The sequence below is a fragment of the Cryptotermes secundus genome, unplaced genomic scaffold, assembly GCF_002891405.2.
Source record: "Cryptotermes secundus unplaced genomic scaffold, Csec_1.0 scaffold401, whole genome shotgun sequence".
Lineage (NCBI taxonomy): Eukaryota > Metazoa > Arthropoda > Insecta > Blattodea > Kalotermitidae > Cryptotermes > Cryptotermes secundus.
Window position 1 is genome coordinate 1,334,702 of NW_019731223.1, and position 20,906 is coordinate 1,355,607.

General features: G+C 38.3%; 1 protein-coding gene across 3 annotated transcripts; it reads right to left on the reverse strand.

Annotated features, from left to right (window-relative positions):
• Window positions 1-5,410: 5,410 nt before the first annotated feature.
• Window positions 5,411-20,640, reverse strand: LOC111866538 (high mobility group protein HMGI-C-like). Of its 3 annotated transcripts, none has more exons than XM_023855579.2 (4): window positions 20,607-20,640; window positions 13,882-14,004; window positions 9,353-9,502; window positions 5,411-7,092 (listed from the first exon to the last, which is right to left on the reverse strand). In XM_023855579.2, exons 2-4 carry the CDS (start codon window positions 13,960-13,962, stop codon window positions 6,970-6,972), a joined length of 354 nt encoding a protein of 117 aa, XP_023711347.1. In that variant the 5' UTR covers window positions 13,963-14,004; window positions 20,607-20,640; the 3' UTR covers window positions 5,411-6,969. The 3 variants fall into 3 exon arrangements, with proteins under 3 accessions (XP_023711347.1, XP_023711345.1, XP_023711346.1); XM_023855577.2 differs by having other exon boundaries at window positions 5,411-7,095; XM_023855578.2 differs by lacking the exon at window positions 20,607-20,640 and adding an exon at window positions 20,299-20,408 and having other exon boundaries at window positions 5,411-7,095.
• Window positions 20,641-20,906: the final 266 nt, after the last annotated feature.

The following is a 20,906-nucleotide window of genomic DNA, read 5'->3' on the forward strand; positions in this document are numbered from 1 at the left end:
ACACTTCTATTGTGGTATAAGGTAAGTTTTTCAACAGACTTCAGTACATCTAAAAATACAGACATCATCTTCCAGTTGATTCAGGCAGTTAAGTTATAGACATAAAAATATCAAATTGGTTTTAAGTTCATAAACATGGAGACCCCATTATACAGTTGGATGGCAAGAATAATTTCAATTATCACTAGCCCAAATCTGACATTAATCACACCAAAGAGTGAAATGAGATGGAATTAAAGCTGCATTACCATGAACTTGCAGTAAAGAAACAGTTCATGATATTAGTGTACTGGGATCACAATGATTAATGTGCTGCTTCTGCTTGTGGACTTTTTCCACTTTCCCGGCCACAGACCTGCTGATCTGCCTAGCCCCCTTCCCATTATAAATTAGTTTCAGCTATTATTTATTTGGTACCTGAAAGCATTGTTTCTCAAATTCCACTTCATGCAAACGTTACAAATTCTTAACTTGGGTACATTATTTTGAAACTTTTTAATACACTAATATTAATACAAAGTTAACAGTAAACCAATTAATAGTAGATCAAAATGGAACTGAAATAAGAATATGAGAAAATACAAAATAAGTGAAATTTTTTCACGACAACCTCCAGTACAATAATGCTTCATCTGAAAACAAATTAAAACAAGTATTGCATTTGAAAGTTGATCAATAGCAGAAGTTTTCACTAGTATTCCACAACAAACTGTCCACCTAAAGATGGTTAAGCTGGAGTTCTTTTCAATGGAAAGGCATGAAGCAAAACAAGTAAATATGCAACCAGAAGATTCTTTCATGTATACAGCAAAATCTTGAATTGAGGATTACGAAGCTATGAGATTCACCCTTTTGCAGTTCCAGCCAGAACCCTATATTAAGCAATGTATAAATTTTCACCAGCATACTGTTTTACCCCTATTTAGTGAATGAAAATCTAATCCCTACAAGAATTGTGTACCTCAATTTAGAATCAAATTTACCCAAATGGAAGATCATGTTTTATTCCTGTATTTTCAGAGCTAAATAATGAAATGTTGCACTCTGTCTAAGACCGCCTGTATTTAAATAACTTTTAGAGGAATACTGTCTCTAAGGTTCATTAAATGCCAAAATTCATGCCAATTGTGCTGTTAGCACAGGAAGTAAGAAATGTTTCTAGGTCAACAGCCATCAATTAGAGAAAATTTGCTGAATAACCACAGAAGCTATTAATCAGATGTGATTCCCACAAAGGAATATTACAGCAAATTTGTGAAGATGGGATTGGTAAGATAGAAAACATGAGAAAGATGAAGCTGACTTAATGTATAATGTAAGACAAGATAAAGTTGTCCCTGCACTTAACTAATTAAGCACAATGCCATGAAGATATATACAGGAGTGGACGTACAGATCCACGTTTTCTTGACCTCAGCACTAGTTGGAGGTGAGTGGTCAGCTTCATGCCTCCACTGCTTTACCCTTGGGGTAAAAGCCTCCGATGCCCATTGGATAGGAAGCTGGGTGGGCCCCAGAGCTGGTCTGATGACATGGAGAAGAGAAAATTCTTGACCCAACAAGGACTCAGAACTCCAGCCCATAGCCAGTCACTATACCGACTGCACTATCCCAGCACCTTGACTTAATCTATAACATGTTTTAAAATATTTAGTATCTTTCCTGTTTGCCTGTAATAAATGACTGAAATTAATACAAACATGCATTTTACATGCATGTGTTTGTTAGTGGCAATGCTCTTCCATTCAGGTAAACATGGTATTTATGCACCATTCTTTTTTGCTCAAAAAGATCCTGAAGTGTGTAATTTTACTGACCATGAGTGGAGGTAATGCCAGTGTAAAAGCGTAGGGCTGACAACCTTGCAGTCTAGAAAATGTGGAAACCTCAACATCTCACAACCCTATGGGCCTCCACAGCCTGTTACAGGGTATCTTTACTTACCAGGGTTACAGGTCTTCTGCTAACTCAGGGTAGCTACACAGGTAATTTCATTGTCACTTGTACAAACGCTGAATTTGGAAAACTCGTACATGGTGTAGAAATTTGTTTGAAATGACTTAACTGCATAAAAGCTGTACATATATTGTGGCATGTTATGCAATGGAGGACACCCCTCCCTCCTCAGCGGTACATGGCGGCATCGTAGCGATGCTGTCACTATGGTAATAGGCAAGTCAACACCCCGCCCCTCTCCCCGTGGTGACGTAACACGCAACCCCGCAATTGCTACGTACCCGTAAACAACTCCCAACAGCGTTGCTACGTAACAGGCAAACACTGTGACTATATAAGGGAACCACACAGCCGCCGAAGACAGTTCTCCAGTCAGCAGTGAACGAGTTAAGTGCATCAGTCGCCGAAGTGAGTTCTCCAGTCAGCAGCTGGAAGTAAGTGTGTGATCAGGAGCGACAGTTGGAGTATAGCAGCAGTCGCGAAAAGAAGAACCAGACACATGTGTACTTGTGTAATTGGGAGTGTGTAATACAGAGAGACTTGTATCGCTCCCGTACTGTGAATATGTGTAGACTACTGAAGATAGAGTGAACAGATTATTGCAAATAGGGTTATAAAGTGTAAAACCCCGCAGTGTGAAAAGATTATTGCGAATATGGTTATAAAGTGTGAAACCCCGCAACATTGTTGTAATTAATTGTAGCCGAGACTGGTAGGTTGTTAAATAAATCAATTAACAATCCGAACGGCGTCTTCAGTAACTAAAACACGTCACAATATTTTAGACATACTGTTACAATTTGAACATGGGCACAAAATGAAGATGACCTACTGTAACAATTCCTATCCAATTTGGTATGTCTCAAGTATTTTCTGTTGTTTTTAGACTTATATAACATGTGTCCACTTTTCGTAGATTAAAGCAGATATTTATAATTAACAATGGAGCGTAATTTTCTGTTTAAATTCCTTATCAGCCCATTTAAGACTTTTCTGGATTTAAGGTACAGAAATATTGTCCTAAAGGGAAAACTTAACACTTTGTGGACCGGTGGCATATTTTTATGCCCAGCGCTTTTAAACATGGCAGCCCGGTGGCATATTATCATGATTTTAGGACACATTATGTTGAAACACACCATACCTTTCTCTGGCGCCACCCAAATGAAATGACTACTGCGTATTATTATTCCGGAATGTTTGCTTAGTAGGCAGTAACTTGATCTCGCTGTTTGGGTTCCCCCTCCAAAGGAAAATGATCTTTGACCCTTCAAGCTCTTATGTACCAAGCAGGAAGTTAATAGTGCAGTGAGTCAAGGACAGAAGCAGTTGAAACCTAAGCAATATCTGACTTGTTCTCCGACTGGAGCTATCTGACGTGACGTTCCTTGTGAGATGTATAGTGATAGTGATTTAGACAGTGGCAGTGACAGAGGACAACAAACAAACAATTGTGGCCACAGTCAATAAAAGTGAAAGCAGCTCCAAGGAAAGTGCAGGTAGTAAAATTGCAGGGACAGCTACATGGGGAAAAGTAGACAAAACGCCTACTTTGGGACAGTTTACTGGAAATCCAGGGGTGAAACAAATTCCATTGGATCCAACGCAAGCGTCTGAAGTAGCAGAACTGTTTCTTGGAGATAGGGATACTCGTGTTGTGAATATGATTTCCACAAGTAGTTACTATAGAATTCTGACGATGGTGTATAACACATAGAGATACTGGGTTTTCGGATTTGTTTCTGAAACGTCATGTTTTTCTTAGTTATCTTAAAACCAGGATGATGGATAAAGTCCAAAAACCCAGTATCTCTGTATGATTTCCACAATTTACAATTTGAGCATGGTTGATGTTCAAAGGAGACATGGACCAGTATAGAAGCCTATTTGTATTTCTGAGTATAATATGTTCATGAAGGGAGTTGATATAGAGCCGATCAATACTTGGCCTATTATTCTCTTCCTAGGAAAATAATAAAGTGGACAAAGAAAGTTGCCTTGTGACTTATAAATTGTGCCATTTTCAATTCATTTTTGGTTTACAAAAATCTAAAACCCTGATTCGAAATTGAAATACAAAACATTTCTGATGAATGTGGCAAAGGCCTGGGCTACAGACCAGATGGTGGCGGCAGAACCAGAGTCAGGAACATACTTAGTGCAACCAGGCCCATCAAAGCCCCACCCCATGCAATCCTCATGTGGACACCCCTGGGCAACTCTCAGGTGATATCAGAAATACACCCTCCTGAATATTGTGAAGAGTGAACATTCCAAGGGGAAGCATCATTCTAGGCAGTGCTGTGTTTGCACAGTTCACAAAAAAAGGAGTATGACTGTCTACATTGCAAGTTCTGTGTAATGCCACTTCACAATGGGGAATGTTTCCAGAAATATCACACTCTCAAGAACTTCTAGAAGCATTGGTAAGTGTTCTCCAAAAATTTTAGTTCATAAAATTAATTTAGGAAATTTTATATTAATTTTTAACGTGAACAGTGCACAAGTTAGGGTACTAGGTTTGAAAATGCCGGCCCCCAGGGTGATTTAGATATTTAAATTGCCGGTCCGCAGTGTTAAATGGGCATTTCACTTGAGTGCCTTCCGACAGTTAAAAGACCAAAGAACTTTAGCTAAAGACATTTAGCTGCAGAAGTACTCATTAACAGAATATACTATCAGGAATATTTGCCAGCTATATTTTAAAGGCTGGAAAATATTCCTGATCTCCCAGAAAATCATGCAAACATTCAGCAAATCAGTAGGAGGAGTAAAGTTATTGGGTTACTGGCCAACAATAAAAAATAAGGGCATGAGCTCCACATAAGTGTACCTACCTCCTCAACCTTTTCAACAAAACAGATTAAAATTAATTAAAAAAAAAATAAAAATTAAAACTTCTAAAATACTGCAAGTTCCATAACCAGGGTGATCAATTAGTGAAAGAGATGCACAATGTTTAGATCCCAAGTCTAATGTCATGTTTCTTGGATAAAGAAAGACTGTATACTTATAATGTTTATAACTGAGTGCTTGAATGAATCTACCATTCAAATTGTACTTGAAAGCAAACATTCTGGTAAAATACTTTTTTATGAGGCAATTACAGGAATGTTACTTATGAAACATGTTCTGTAAATGGGAGCTCTCAATGTATGTAACTGCAATATATATGCTGGAAAGATTTGTCATTAGAACAGCACTTTTGTACTAAGATTTGTCATTAAAACAATACTTTTGTACAACAATTGAACTTCATCTAATACGGTACTCTTTTCTTCCCTTACACATGGCCACTAAAATCCTCAACATTGTTAATGGTTAAATTATAAAAAATATTCAATTTAACAGCATTTTTCTAAAATAAAACTTTGCTGACATGTAATGAACCACTTCACAGCAAATAGATGACAGAAGGCATAAGGGAACTCTACAATTAAGATGAAATAATTATTTTTCAATTATGCAAGCCACAAATAAAAAAGTGGCCACAAAACCAATGAATTTATCAGAATCATCTTGTCAATGGATTCTTGTAGTTATATATATGAAAATGTAGTCCTTCATTCTGCTACTGTATGGACTGAAAGTTTGAATGTTTTGAAATGCAATATGAGCTATATGTAAGCCAGTAACTTTGGCTGTGCTACTAGTCACCTCCACTTCTCATATCTTGATATGATGCACTATTGAACAATTAAAAATAATGTTCTGTAATAAAGTAATACAGTCCAAAAGATTAAAAATATGCAGAAAATGACCTCATGCCCCCACAGGCAATAAGAAATCCCCCTGCAAAGTAAACATATCAGCTTTCTCAATATCCATCACAATAACAAAATTTCTCCGAAATTTCCAAACAAGAAGACAAAAACTGTCACTTGTGTCATAATAATTATTATTAATTAATTAATTATAATTTAAAAACTTGTAAAATGTACCATTCCACAATGCCACTTGATTAGCCTTTGCTGTCATGCTGCATGAGCAGGCTGACAAGTAATCATGAAGTATGTTCAGTTTGTCAGCTTCAGCTGCTAACAGAAATAGGACGTATCAGTAGCGTGTCCAATGCATGCTGAACATAGTGAACACCCAAATATGTGAAATCTGATAACAAATCCAAAACTTGCTGGTGTTCACAAATGCTATCACAGAATGTCACTTTCTTGGGGCTAAAGTTCAATTTTGATATAATCCCAATACATTTATTCCTCCGCAGAACATGTCACTTTTAGTTAGAAAAGATTTTAAAATTCTGAAGAGAATACATGATGCCATTCCTGCAACTGTGAAGAATTTTCATCCCCTACACTATGAAGAGCATTATTACTGATATACTGCATTACAAAATCAGATATAACATTAACAAACGAAAAATAAATAAAAAATTGATGGTCTTCATTTCCCTACTTTCCAATTACACATAACATTCAATATATCAAATTTAAAATAATCATACAAAAGTTCAGAATAAGACAGGGCAATCAGTCATGCCTTACATACTAAAATAATGCAAAACATATCCATTTCTGATTTTAGGCTTTCATGGTGGTAACTGTTGGCAATTCAGTTCATCGGTATTTACACCATGTGGATCTGGGCAGCGTTATCAATGTTTTGGAGATACATGCTGCCTCCATCTTCAGTTTTACGGAAACTCACCCACCCTATATACTCTGGCCCTGAAGGAGGCAGCACATACCTCTGAAACGTTGGCAATACTTCTCACTCACAGTAAACACTCAAGAACTAAATTAACATCAAAATAAATTTCACTACCTGTTAAATTTGTGAATTGTAACCTGTGCAGCTAACATGCCAAGTGGGTTCAGCACAAAGCAGCAAAGCCACTCAAATGAACATCAATTTTACAACTGCTACGTTACACAAAAATCAAGCCTTAACCCTCTGTTGACTACAATATCTTGGTACGATACATGTTTAAATGATAAAACACATTTTTTCACATTATATAAAGTCTGGGTTCCCAATCTGTGACGGTGTTTGTGTTTAGTCTTCTCCCTCTTCTTCTTCTTCCTCTTCTTCTTCCTCCTCATCCTCCCCTGCTGATTCTACCTTCTTCTCTTCCTTTCTGGGGCGCCCACGGCCCCTCCCAGTACTTCCTGAAGACTTCTGCTAAACCAAACAGAATAATTTACTGTCATATTTGCACTGGGGAATTTTCCTCAGTGGTTCCAGGTCTACTCAGGCCCCAGTGAGTAATGGGTGCTGCTCTCTAAGAAAAGACAATTATTAGTACATAGTGGACCACTCAACTTGCACTGCCAAGTAAAAAACAAACACCAACACAAAATAACAGTATACACTGCTGTCCAAAAATTATCCGACTTTATTTTAATCGCCAAAGGGGTGGGGAAACTGAGCATAGTGGTAGAAGGGACTTTCATGTGCATGCATGATTTTTTGCTGACTCACAACATCGCCAGATGCGTCTGTGGCTGCCAGATAGCGAAGTGGTGTAACACGTGTTCGTCGCATTCTCATTTCGCTCAAGATGACAGAACACTTGGAGCAGCGATACTGCATCAAGTTTTGTCAGAAACTTGGGGATACCCAAGTGGAAACAATTCGCAAAATTCAGCAGGCTTTCGGCAATGATGCAATGGGGGCCACTCAAATTAAAGAGTGATTCAACCACTTTAAAGAAGGCCATATGTCGGCAGACAGTGACCAGCATTCCGGGACACCGTCAACAAGCCGAAATGCTGATGTCATCGAAAAAGAGCAGACACTGATCATGGAGGACCATCATTTGAACATTCGGGAAGTTGCTGATGAGGCTGGGATCAGCAGAGGTTCTGTAAACACTATTTTAGCTGAGGATTTGGGCACGCAAAGAGTGGCAGCAAAATTTGTGCCCAAGCTGCTTTCACCAGAGCAGCAACAACTCCGCCTTGAGGTTGCACAGGACATGCTGGAGTGGGCCAACAGGGATCCTGAGTTCCTGAAGACTGTTATCACTGGTGATGAGTTGTGGGTGTACGGATATGACCCAGAAACCAAGGTCCAGGTGTCACAATGGAAGCATCCAACATCCCAGAGGCCCAAAAAAGCACGACAGGTTCGGAGCAATGTGAAGGTGATACTGTTTTTTCGATTACCGCTGTGTTGTGCATTATGAGTATGCACCACTAGGCCAAACTATAAATAAGGAGTACTACCAAGAAGTCCTCCACCATCTTCATGATGCAGTTCGGCGCAAGAGACTGGAGCTGTGGGAAGCATGCAACTAGCAGCTGCATCATGACAATGCCCCAGATCATTCATCACACCTGATAGAGGGTTTCCTGGCCAAGCACATTCTGCAGGTTCGCCAGGCTCCCTACTCTCCTGACATTGCTCCTTGTGATTTCTGCCTGTTCCCAAGATGGAAGACACCGCTAAAAGGCTCCCATTTTGACAGCCGTGAGGACATCACACAGAACATGATGGTGCAGCTGAACACTATTACAAAAGAAGCCTTCCAGAATTGCTACCAGTGATGGAAGGACCACTGGGCTAAGCGTGTGGCATCACAAGGGGCCTACTTTGAAAGGGGTTAGGTATTGTAACCACCCAGATACAGAACTTTGTTCTCACGGCCCAAGGTCGGATACTTTTTGGACAGAGTAGTATATCATATGAATCAAAGTCCTAAGGCCAAACTTCAGGAGGTTGTTGGGAAGATAATTTGAAACAAAAATATTGTCATGTAGACCCATTGCTAGCAATGACCATCACACAAGCAACTATACAACCACTGCTAAGTAACAGCTCCGTAAACAAGCACAATTCCACAGCAATAATGGAAGAGAGACATATTCTGTGTGGTGTGTTCCAAGGATATATAACAAGGATCAGCTGCTATTACAAGAGAGTCTTGAGATGGCAGTTAGAAGAGTAGGAGGTTGGTGTGAGATGGCCACAAGCAGCACAGTGAAGACTGTGATTGAGAACACTAGTCTTTTTGATAGTGATGTGTGAAGTGTACGCACGAGTGGTATGTTCAAGATCACAATATACCAGACTACCAACTGTGATCTTGAACACACAATTTGTGCCTACACTTCACACAACACTGTAATACAAAACTAGTGTTAGTCACAATCTTCACTGTGCTGTTTGGTAATGTGTTCTTTCTAATGGATCCAAAAGAGGTGTCCCCTCCTCACCTGAGGACAGAAAAAGATATAGTTTCCAAATATTGTGTCTTCTACTTTTTTAGAATACCAGGTAACTGGCAAAAGTCCAAAAATCCAGTAATTCAGAGTGTGATAGATCACCATCAGAACTCTCATGCAAAATACAATTAACCTCAAGTTTCAGTGTTCCTTAAAATATGTCACATCTCTCAGCAGAACCACAAGAACACACCATATACATATGTACATACCTTTGCTGAAGTCTTTCCCTTCTTCTTTGTTGAACCCTTAGGCCGTCCTCGCCCTCTCTTGGCAGGGGAAGCACCATCTGTCTTTTTCACATCTTTCTTCTCTTCATTTCCTGGCCTCCCACGTTTCTTCACCTCCTTGCCTGCTGACTCCTACATCACACGAAAACTAAATCTTCACTTCTTCGTAGTTAGGTAACATGTCTTTTTTGCATCTGCAACTTAGTAACATTTCAATTAATTTGGCAAAACCATTATGTAAGCCATTAATTTAGACCCGTCTGTTCCTAAAAGAATGCACAGTGAATTCGACCAAGTCCAGTATCTGAGATAAGGACTGTAGGGTGTGCCTGTTACAGTGGAGTTCTCACTACAGAACATCACCTTCCATACGCCAGGTCTAAAACATAGCTGGTACTTTCCACTAGGTTTGGTTTTGAACAGTATTAAATTCTGTGGTCAACTGAATATTCAAACATTTTCAGCACACAATAATAAATACTAAAGATGGGATTTTTTTTTGTTAAACATGTGGTGAGGGAGTTTGAGTATGCAACGGACCCTGAAAGCTATACCAGCGGTAGCGTAGCTACTGGCAGGGCCTCCCTTGCTGGACAGGTCAAAAGGCAGGCATCAGGCGAAGAGAGACACCAAAAACCAAAAACTGATGCCGGAAGCAGCGTCATCAGCAGCGACTTGAAGCACAGAGCAAATGATACTTGAGATGGTTCAAGTTCATATAGCAACAGGTGTGACCAGAGTAGTTTGAATGGCTGTTGTACTGCGATGTGGAAAGCAAATGGAAAAACTACCACATTATCACTTTTCCTGGATAGTCTCTTTCCAAAAACAGAGACACCATGTATGCGAACCAGAAGACGAGGAAGAAGACGTAAGATGCTGGATGACCTTGGGGACAGAAGAGGATATTTATTTTATTTGAAGGAGAAAGCTTTAGATTGAATTAAGCGGAGGAACTGCTTTGGAAGAGACTGTGGACCTGTCGTCTGAGAGATTACTGATGAATGAATGAAATATGTTGTGTGAACACTAAATACTGCACTTCATTAACCATATCCATAAAAGGCTAATTCCTGCCATTCTATTGTTGAGCATGTTGGCAGAGTTGGTAGTAATATTGAACAGGAGCACAAAATGGCAGCAATCAATGGGAGTGGTGGAAGGTATCCCAGAATTGTTCCTGCAGTGTCCACCTTTGTCAAATAAAAGTTCATAGAGTACCTTCAGACATCTGCACCCAGGCCTGCAGAAATTCCTGGTACCCGGTCATCATGGTACCTACAATTTTTAGGCACTCAAATTTTCTTCCTATTATATTACTAATGCACAACCTAACAAAGATCACAGGCAAAATGATCTTTGTTCCTTTCCTGCAATCCCTTTCAAATTTGTATTTCTTTCCTCCTCTGTTCCTGATGGCGCTCCCATTCTCTTTTGTCTGTCACATCATTCCTCTCAACCCTGCATATTATTTCCCTCTCCATCCTCCAATATTTCTTAACTTCCATTTTCTGACCTATCGCCATTCATCTCCCCATATCCTAGTGATAGAGAACTGGGTATTCCTTGAGTGTGAAATAAACTGGCTCTTATTACATGCAGATTTTACATTTATTTTCACTTCATGGATCCCATCACCTCCCTGTAGGACTAGATATAAAACATGTCCCACGTTACAAATTCATGATGACTACACATCATACATCCTTAGTCCTATAAAGTACATATCAGGCCTCACACAGACAGGACAAATCCCTCATATTTCCAACCATAACAACTGTATGCTGCACAATTGAACGCCTTGCTATTCCACATACATTGGCCAGCCATGTCATCAATACAGTTTCATTGTAACACACTACAATTCATAACAAACATAGTCATCATACATACTGCCAGTTACAACAAGCAAGCCTCAACAATATATAATACACACAGAACATTTATTAACCCTTAAAATTTGAGCCCCCTGCATGCTCAACAAATTCGTCAGTAGAGTAAAATGAGTTACTTTGCAAATAATTTTGTAAAACAAACCTAAATTGAATTTGATAATTTTCTAAAGCTGAGATATTTCATGGCAGAGCATTAAATAGCTTGATTCCTGAATAATACACCCCGCTCTGATAGGATGATAAATGTGTTGTAGGTATATGAAGGTGGTCATTCCTTCTTGTGCTGATTCTATATACAGAGTTATTGGTCTGAAACTTATCCAGATTATTAACAACAGATGTCATCACTGAGAGCAAATATACACATGGGATTGGTAGTATGCCAAGCTCTTTAAGTAAGCCTCTACATGTATGAGTTGGGCCCATTCCCATCATTATTCTTATTATTTTCTTTTGCATAACAAAGACCTTGTGACTGTCAGATGTATTTCCCCAATATGTTATTCCATATTTCACTAATGGATGATAATACACATAATATACAGCTTTAAGATTATCAGTTTTTAACATATAAGATGATTTTTGCATTAGAAAACCAACTGTGCTCAATTTATGAAGCAAAAAATCTATGTCCCTTACAAGTCAGATGATTGTCCAGCTGCAAACCCAGAAATTTTATCGTTTCTACTTCTTTCAGCATTTTGTTAAAAAACAATGTACGTGGTGCAATCCAAAAGTTCCCGAAATATATTAATAAAAACTATTACATCTTACCTAGATCTTATTCTGCACCATCACCTTCAAAGTAGTCCCCTTGGGAGCGCATACACCGATCCCAGCGTTTCTGCCACTTTTCAAATGCATCTGGAAGTCTTTCTTTGTTAGGGTGTTTAGTACCATCTGCGTTTCCGCTTGAATTTCCTCAACTGTATCACATCTTCTCCCCTTCAATTTGATTTTCATCTTGGGGAAGAGAAAGAAGTCGCATGGAGCTAAGTCTGGCGAGTACGGTGGGTGGGAAACAACTGCCATCTTGTTTTTAGCCAAAAATTCCTGCACGATGTAAGCCATATGCGGTCGTGCGTTGTCATGGTGGAGTACCCAGTCGTTCGTGCGCCACTTCTCTGGACGTTTTCTCCTCATGTCCTCCTTCAAACGCCTTAGAACATCACGATAGAACTCTTTATTGACTGTCTAAGCAGGAGGGACGAACTCCTTATGAACAATCCCGTCAATATAAAAAAAAACAGATCAACATGGACTTAACGTTGCTCTTGACTTGTGGAGTTTTTTTCGCCGAGGTGAAGGGCTCTTCCATTGCGACGACTGCTGCTTGCTTTCAGGGTCGTAGCCATAAACCCAACTTTCGTCCCCAGTGACAACCTTTGAAAGAAAGTTTGGATCCTCTTGAAGCTGTTGCTGAAGTCCCTGCAGACTTCCAAGCGATGCTGTTTCTGTTCATTTTGCAGCAGTCGTGGCACAAACTTTGCCACAATCTTCCTCATGTTCAGTTCCTCTGACAAAGTTCGTTACCATAACTTAGTCCCAAGGTGTTACAGAGGTCTTGGATGGTCAGTCTATGATCTTGCAGAATCAGATCCCTAACTTTCGCGACATTTTCTGGTGTTTTGCCCGTTGACGGCCGTCCCAAACGATCGTCATCATCAGTCAATGTTCGGCCATTTTTAAAACGCTTATACCAGTTGTAAGTTTGTGTCTGGCCTAAACTGTTTTCACCAAAAGCTTGCTTCAACATTTGGTGCGTTTCTGCAGTGGTTTTCCCAAGTTTGAAACAAAACGCTACTCTCTCAGGTCAGGCATCACAAAACTGCAAACTCACGGAAACACAATGGAAATACGTTCACCAACAATAAACCCAACCACTCAACTCGACACCGCTTGCCACACTAATTCAAGAAGGATGTGTGAGGAGACACCTAGCGGTATTTCAATGTACTCATAACCATTCGCGCGCAAAATTCAAATTTCGGAAACTTTTGGATTGCGCCACGTATATAGAGGGTAGCTCATAGCTGCTGTTGGGGTGAATTTTATCATTTTTGTTTTATCCATATTTAACACAAATTGACTGTTTTGAAACCACATAAACATGTGATTAAAACAACATCCAATTTTATTTTTAAATTATAGTAGTCTTTAGCTGTGCAAAGAATGCTCGTGTCATCTGCAAACATAATAATTTCAGAAATTTTACTTATTTCAAGGGGGAAATCATTTATGTACATATATGTATATATTAAAAAGGGTCCCAACACAGATCCCTGAGGCACACCACATCCAACAATTTCCCAGTTGGAATATTTGTTATTTATATAATTTAATTCCAGTTTCATTACTATGCCAGTGTTACCTTTTGAATCTACTGCAAATTGAACTGGCTAAGTTGTATTTTATTTTCTGGCTACAATTTATTACTTTATTACTGTTAATTACTGGAAAATGTTAGTAAAATGTTAAGGGCAGCAAGCAACTTACCCTTCTGAAGACTGAATTTTACAACACAACAGTTCATTCTACACCTAAAATTAAATTACCTGTATTCCTAGCTCATGTTACATTTTTCCTTGAATCATTCCTGAGTGTCAAATTTCTCACCTTGACTTCTGCACCAGTTTTGGCTGGTCGACCACGTTTTCTCTTGGTCTCCTCCTGAGGCGCTGCCTCGTTGTCGGACATGGTGCCAGTAACTGACAGTGTATCACACACAAAAGCACGTGGCTACAAACCCGAACAAACATCCTGATCAGACTCCTTATACAAACTTTAAATTAGGATCTTTCAAAGTACATTTCTTCCTTCACTGCTTGAAAAGTGTGTATGTGACCTTACTTTCAATTTTCAAGCATTCTCATAAAATAACAACTTCTGTTTATGGCTTATAGAACAAAAAAAAACGATAAGATATCCTCCTGAGCATACTACACTTTCCAAGAGGTCAATGTTGTCATAATGACATTTCAAGAGCAGTAACAGCAATCAGAATATGCCCATATCATGGCCTTGGTTCTTAATTATTCTATCACCAATTGTTATTATTTCTCAGGTTATAAATGCATACAGTTCCTTAGGGCATAAGGGTTGTATACCCACAATTAAACTGGATAAAATGACAATAGAAACCATAAAAAATAACCTTTTGTTCTACCTCCCATGTTCAACTATTCATGCTTCAAACACTGTACGTGCTTACTCTATTCCACAAAATATTAAGACGAGACCATTCACAACTAAGGCACAATACAGAATGTACCAAGATTATAATGAAAATTATAGTGAAGATAATTATTAAATATAAAAGAAAAATACTGAATGAATTTTGAGATAACCTATCCAATGAACATTCTTTCCTGAACCATGATGTCACAGCGATGAAGCCTTGAACCTGAATGTTAGTGGGGAGATCTGTAGACAAACTGCATGATAAGAAACACATACTCAGGAAGTAGGCAACTGTGTTAGTCTGTTACCAACATATGACAAAACCCAAGATACTGTATGAACACTTGACTACAAAAGGGATACATCTTACTCCTGTTATTAAAGTTTCTAATAAGCATATTATATTGAAAAAAAGACACGCTTGGGCATTATACACCATCCTGTTTTTATTCAAACATTTTGGACACTGTACTCTATCTCCATTCACAGGCAAAAACCTACAGTTGGGCCCAATCAATAAAGCTTGTCCCTACATCCAGACACCACAACCAACGTAAGGCAGATTATAGAACGTGGATCTTATTTACTACAAAATATGTATGTCTACCACAGCAAATGGTGCATTTCTTTCTGGAACCTAACTCCATCATCTGTCTCACACCATGGAATTTAAGACTGAAGAAATGACTAAGCTTGGATCTTGCCCCTTAAAATCTTCAACAACAAATATGTTGGTTATGAAAAGTTTCCTCAACACTCATGGTGCTCAGCCCTTCTTGAGAAGCCACCAATTGTGCAGATACTCAAGAATTTCCCAGCATTTTATGGAACCCAAAGGTTCATTCACGTGATCACAAGAGCCCTCCACTGGTCCCTATCCTTAGCAACATCAATCCAATCCCATACATCCCATCGATCCATTTTAATATTGTCCACTCATCTACATCTTAATCATCCTAGTGGTCTCTTTCCTTCTGGCTTTCCCACCAATATCCTATACACATTTCTCCCCCAATTGTGCTACATGACCCAACCACCTCATCAACCTTGACTTGATCATTCTAATTATACTTGGAGAAGAGTACAAGTTATGAAGTTCCTCATTATCAAGTTTTCTCCAACCTCCCGTCAATTCATCTCTCTTCGGTCCAAATATTTTCCTCAACACCCTCAATCTACATTACTCTGTTAATGTCGGAGACCAAGTTTCACACCCATAGAGAACCACAGGCAATATTATTGTTTTGTATATTCAAATTTTTGTTTTTGGACAGCATATGAGAAGACAAAAGGTTCTGGACTGAAGGGTAGTAAGCATTACCCAAGTTCAATCTCCTCTCAATTTCCTCCTGAATCAGAATTTGATTTGTTATCGTCATTCCCAAATATCCGAACTGTGCCACATTTTCAAAATATCTGTTATCTACCTTTATGTCATGATTTTGCCCTACATTCTGGTGATGAGACAGCAAAATATACTTAGGTTTCTCTGTGTTTACTTCTAGACTAACCTCCTTACTAGTGTCAATTAAAGTGTGGGCATTTTTCTTTATGGTATCTATATTATCACCCAGTCGATACACATCATCAGCATAGACCAACAGCTAATGTGTCCCATTTAATTTCAGTCCCACCTGGTTTTTCTGGGACCTTCCTGATGGCACATTCTAAAGCAAAGTTGAAAAGGAGTGGCAATAAAGCATCTCCTTGTTTCAGACCATTCTGATAGGAAAATTATTAGACAAATATTTATCTACTGCTTTAATATACTCTACTATACATTTCATTTAAAGACATTTTAATCAGCCTAACTAGTTTCAAGGATACCCAAAACTCTATGAGAATATTGTACAATGCTTCCCTCCTAACTGAATCACAGGCTATCTTGAAGTCTACAAATAGCTGACGTACTGTCTCATTGTGCTCCCATTTTTTCTCCCCTATCTGACGAATGCAAAAACTCTGATCAGTAGTTGATCTGTTACGTTGAAAGCCACACTGATGATCCCCAATAATTGAGAGAATAGTAGTGGACAAAATTTTGTATGAAGTGGATAGCAGTGATATCGCCCAATAATTACTATAGTCAGTTTTGACATCCTTCTTCTCAACTGATACAATAATAGATTCCTTCCACTGATCAGGCAATTTGTCCTTATTCCAAATAGAATGAATTAGCTTATGGATCATAGAACATAATACTTCACCTCCTGCTTGGATTAGTTCTGCCAGATTTTGATGACTACCTGCCATACCTTTTCAACTTTGCAATAGCAATTTCAATCTCAAAAGAGCTAGGATCAGGTACTAACGACTCAGCTGTACTTATTTCTATCTGCCTAACATTACTGACAATATGCACATTCAATAACTGAGGGAAATAGTTCTTCCATCTATTCAAAATGTTGTGGAACCTGCAAGTAGATCACCATTCTCACGTCACTAATTTACTTCTAAGTTAGTAACACCTCTTAAAGTCATTTATTTCTCTATACAGGTCTCTAATGTTCTTGTTCTTACTGTTCATATCAAGCTCATCAATTTTGTCTTTCAGATTTCCTCTCTTTTTATTCCTGAAATGCCTGCTAGATTCACGTCTTATATTGTTCAGATTATCCCCGCTTATTTCACTTGGATCTTGCAACCACTGCAGTCTGGCTTGTTTCCTTTGGTTTAATAAGTTCAAGCATCCTTTGTCAAACCATGGCTTATGCTTCTTCAAATCATAATAACCTAAATTCTCTTTGGCAAAAATTCTGACATTCTCTCTACGAGTTTACCAAGCACTACTAAAATCCTCCTCAGTGTCTAAGCTCTCCAAAGCTGTAAACCAACTTGAGACTTCCTTGCCCTTTACCTTGTTTAATTTCTTGAGATTGAACCTCTCCATATGAACTGTGTGTGTTGTTTGTTTACTCAATGCCAACCTCTCCATAACTTATGCCACCACCAGATAGTGGTCAGAATCACAATCTGCTGCCTTGAAAAATCAGACATCAAGTACACTTGAATGCCATCTCCTATCTATCAAAATATAGTCAATTTCATTATGTGTCTTTCCATCAGATGTCCAAGTAAATTTATGACTGTTACAATGTGTGAACATGGTACTTTTGACAATAAGATTTTTGGATGTGCCAAAGTTTACTATTCTAACTCCATTATCATTATTAATTTCGTTTAAACTCTCGTTCCCAACTGTTAGTTTGAAAATGTCTTCCTTACCTACTTTGTCACTGAAATCTCCTAGCATTTTCATATGGTATTTAGGGAATTTATCAAACATATGTTCTAGTTCTTTGTAGAACCTGTCCTTCATATCAGCAATTTTATCTTTTGTTCGAGCATGAACATTCAGAATATATCACACCAGTGACCTCTTAGTATTATGTATGACATCCTATCTCTAACATAACTCCTCCCACTTACGAGTAGCTGCTGCTATGATTTTCTAATGTATGAAAAAAACATGTACCTAATTCATGATTCTCATTCACCTTTCCATAGAAAAATGTATATTTGCCTGCTGGTTTGGTGCCACCTCCGTCCTCTCTGATCTCCTGTACTCCCAGTAAATCTAACTTTTATTTTGATATTTCTTCTGTGACTCTCCTAAGTGCATCTGCCCTATACATACTTCTAACATTCCAAGTACCAAAACTCACATCCATTTCCTTTCATTTAAGTCGTTTATCCAAATAATCCATCCAGGTCCGAGGCTCCTTGAACATTTTCGTAACAAGCTTATTTCTTATGGTGAGGAGTTGTTAGCCCCACGCCCAACCCCTGAAGCTAGAGAACCATCCCTTGTCAGGTTATTCAATATATTCGCAGCTACTGTCCATATCTGGAGGCCGTCCCCTCCATCCACAACGTGAAGACGTGCCATGTCGTTGTGACAAAGGACCCACCTAACATTTCCTTAGCATGTTTTTTTTTCTCACAACAGTAAATTCTGTTGTGCAGACCAAAACACCCTCTTCTGGTCTTTGGTAACAAATTTTATGAATCCTGGTTTCTGATGCATGAAAAATAAATTGATCCATACTGTTCACCTTATGCTTTTTAGGCTTTCTTTATAAACCAATAGTGAAGGCCGTATGCTAAGATCACATTTGCCTGTAACCAAGTATTAGTGCAATAAACCACCTGGACAGTTTTTCTTAAAATTCAATATGACCCAAAGTTGTATGGCAATTCTGATTTTTGGCCATAGTGATCCATAGGAGACAGATTTATGTTAAGGCCATAAATGGACTTCTCCACGTATTCCATTAATGGTTTCACAGATATTGCTGAAATTTGATATGAAGACTTCCACAAAAGTTTTTGGCACTTCAGATTTTCTGCTTCACTGGTCTGTAATAAAACCTAGTCTACACAGGACCATAAATGAACTTTCCTGTGTCCCACAAACCACTTCAGAGACTTTATTGGGTAATTCTGATTTACAGCAACACTAGTTCTTAATAAAGCTTAGTTTGCATAACGCCAAGTCGATCAGATTACTATTACTAACAGCTACAATGTGCTAAGGCTGAGCACATACATGGAGGTACATATCACATCTCCCTGAAGTTTAAGAGTAAAAAATGGCAATTTTGCAGACAGCACATGCTTCTAGTTGAAACCAGACTCCTAGAACCCCCATCACACTAACATGGTAGATTTGTGTATTCAACTTCTTTTCTAAAATGTGAAAATAGCTGGTAATTACTTCAGGTATAGTATCAAGAGGGAAGTGATGGTTACAAATGGGATTTCAACCTATACACATAGACCAAACAACAATAATGTTGAAAATAATAACAAAAATTATAAAGAGTACATAATGGTTAAGTCTGGGGTTTTCCAGTATTACTCAGAAACAAAACACAAATAATTTAAAGGGACCACAACCATCAATGGGAACATCTTCCCAATATCAAAAGGGATTAACAGCTATGAATCTGATCTTCCATTCTACTTTCCAAGTTTAGGAAAGTTTACAGCAGCAATTCGCTGAAATACATCTTTCGGTGGACAAGTGCCATCCTGCAAGGAATTTTCGGCTGTCAGAATGTCCATTCCACTCACCAGAGTTGTCACCATGGCTTTCTTGTTCCAAAAACTACTAATCTCTAAAAATCATGTAAACCACCATGAAAAGTCATGTGGCAATGCTTCCATGCATGGCAGGGGCACTGATTGGAATACATGTATAAAGTTGGAAGGGGAGTACTTTGAAAGTGAACACGGGCAATAAAGTTTGTACTTAGGCCTCATACACATACAGACGTCAAATATAAAATAACAACGCAAGAAAATACGTACGGCTCAACAACAGTATAAGTCAAGAAGCACATTTCCAATCACGTTTTATACTTAACACGCAACTGCTGCCGACAAAATAAGATTCGTAACGAAATAAATAAACAAATGCCTACAAATAAATTACACTTCACGTTTCTCATAATACATACCGTTATTTTAACATAACCTCCTTTCTTCGAATATATTCATTCATATTACTATGCGGCACCAAACTCTGGTATATTACAATGACGCCATATTTTAAAAAGACGATCCCAAATAGTGATACGATTTAGGACAAAACCACCTTGAAGTTTGTTTAAATATTCCGATGCGTTATCCACATTACGGAGTTTAACCAACACTATTCATAATATAACTGAAATTCCGCGCCCGCCATTTTCAAATCGAATCCATCTTTCAAGGAAAATAACAAATCCGCTCCTCATAAATTTTTCTCTATTTTTAGAAAGCATAAACAGAGAAATTACACCGAAAGGATCAGTAAATAAAAAATATTAAACATCTTAGGCCTATTTCCTAACTGAATATCATACTCACACCTCCAAATAAAATTAAAGATGTGGTCGGAATTTGCAGGAAAATTCTCTACGCTAGCTCCTGGCTTGCCGCCTGGCTACGGCACTTCGATCTTACCGGACGCCATATCCCTGTATTTTGGCCCGGAATCAGGATGTAATATACACATTTACAATTTATACTCTCCACTTACTTCATAGCCAGACAAACAAAATATACCAAAATTTCACTTCAAAATTAATCTACAAGACAATGTTTTTATAATAACTCTAGAAAATTTCTCAGAGGATATATTAAATGCAAACCAACCAAATTAATTCGATCCTTACCTCCGCAGCACACAATGACGGCTTGGCAAGAAGGATGTAGTTCAGCCGCGTTGACACAGATAGCGTTGAATTCCCGCCTAAAGTTTCGACTCCGCGGTAAAACTGTTAAAATGAAATTAACTATGGTTTTATTAAAAAATATTCAGTATGCAATAGGGATCCACATCATTGAATAGGAAAAATTATTTTTACAGTATGTTTTGTAGCGATAATTATTGCATATAACAAGCAAATCGAAATTATTCGTCCATATGCAGATCTATTTTTTGTCTTCCAAATTATAAATGACCAATGGTCAAC

Coding starts and splice junctions, on each gene's coding strand:
- LOC111866538 (XM_023855577.2), bottom strand. CDS start 13,962: ATGTCCGACAACGAGGCAGCGCCTCAGGAGGAGACCAAGAGAAAACGT. Junction 9,503..13,881: donor AAACTGGTGCAGAAGTCAAG/GTGAGAAATTTG, acceptor CGTGTGATGTAG/GAGTCAGCAGGCAAGGAGGT. Junction 7,096..9,352: donor AGGGAAAGACTTCAGCAAAG/GTATGTACATAT, acceptor TGTTTGGTTTAG/CAGAAGTCTTCAGGAAGTAC.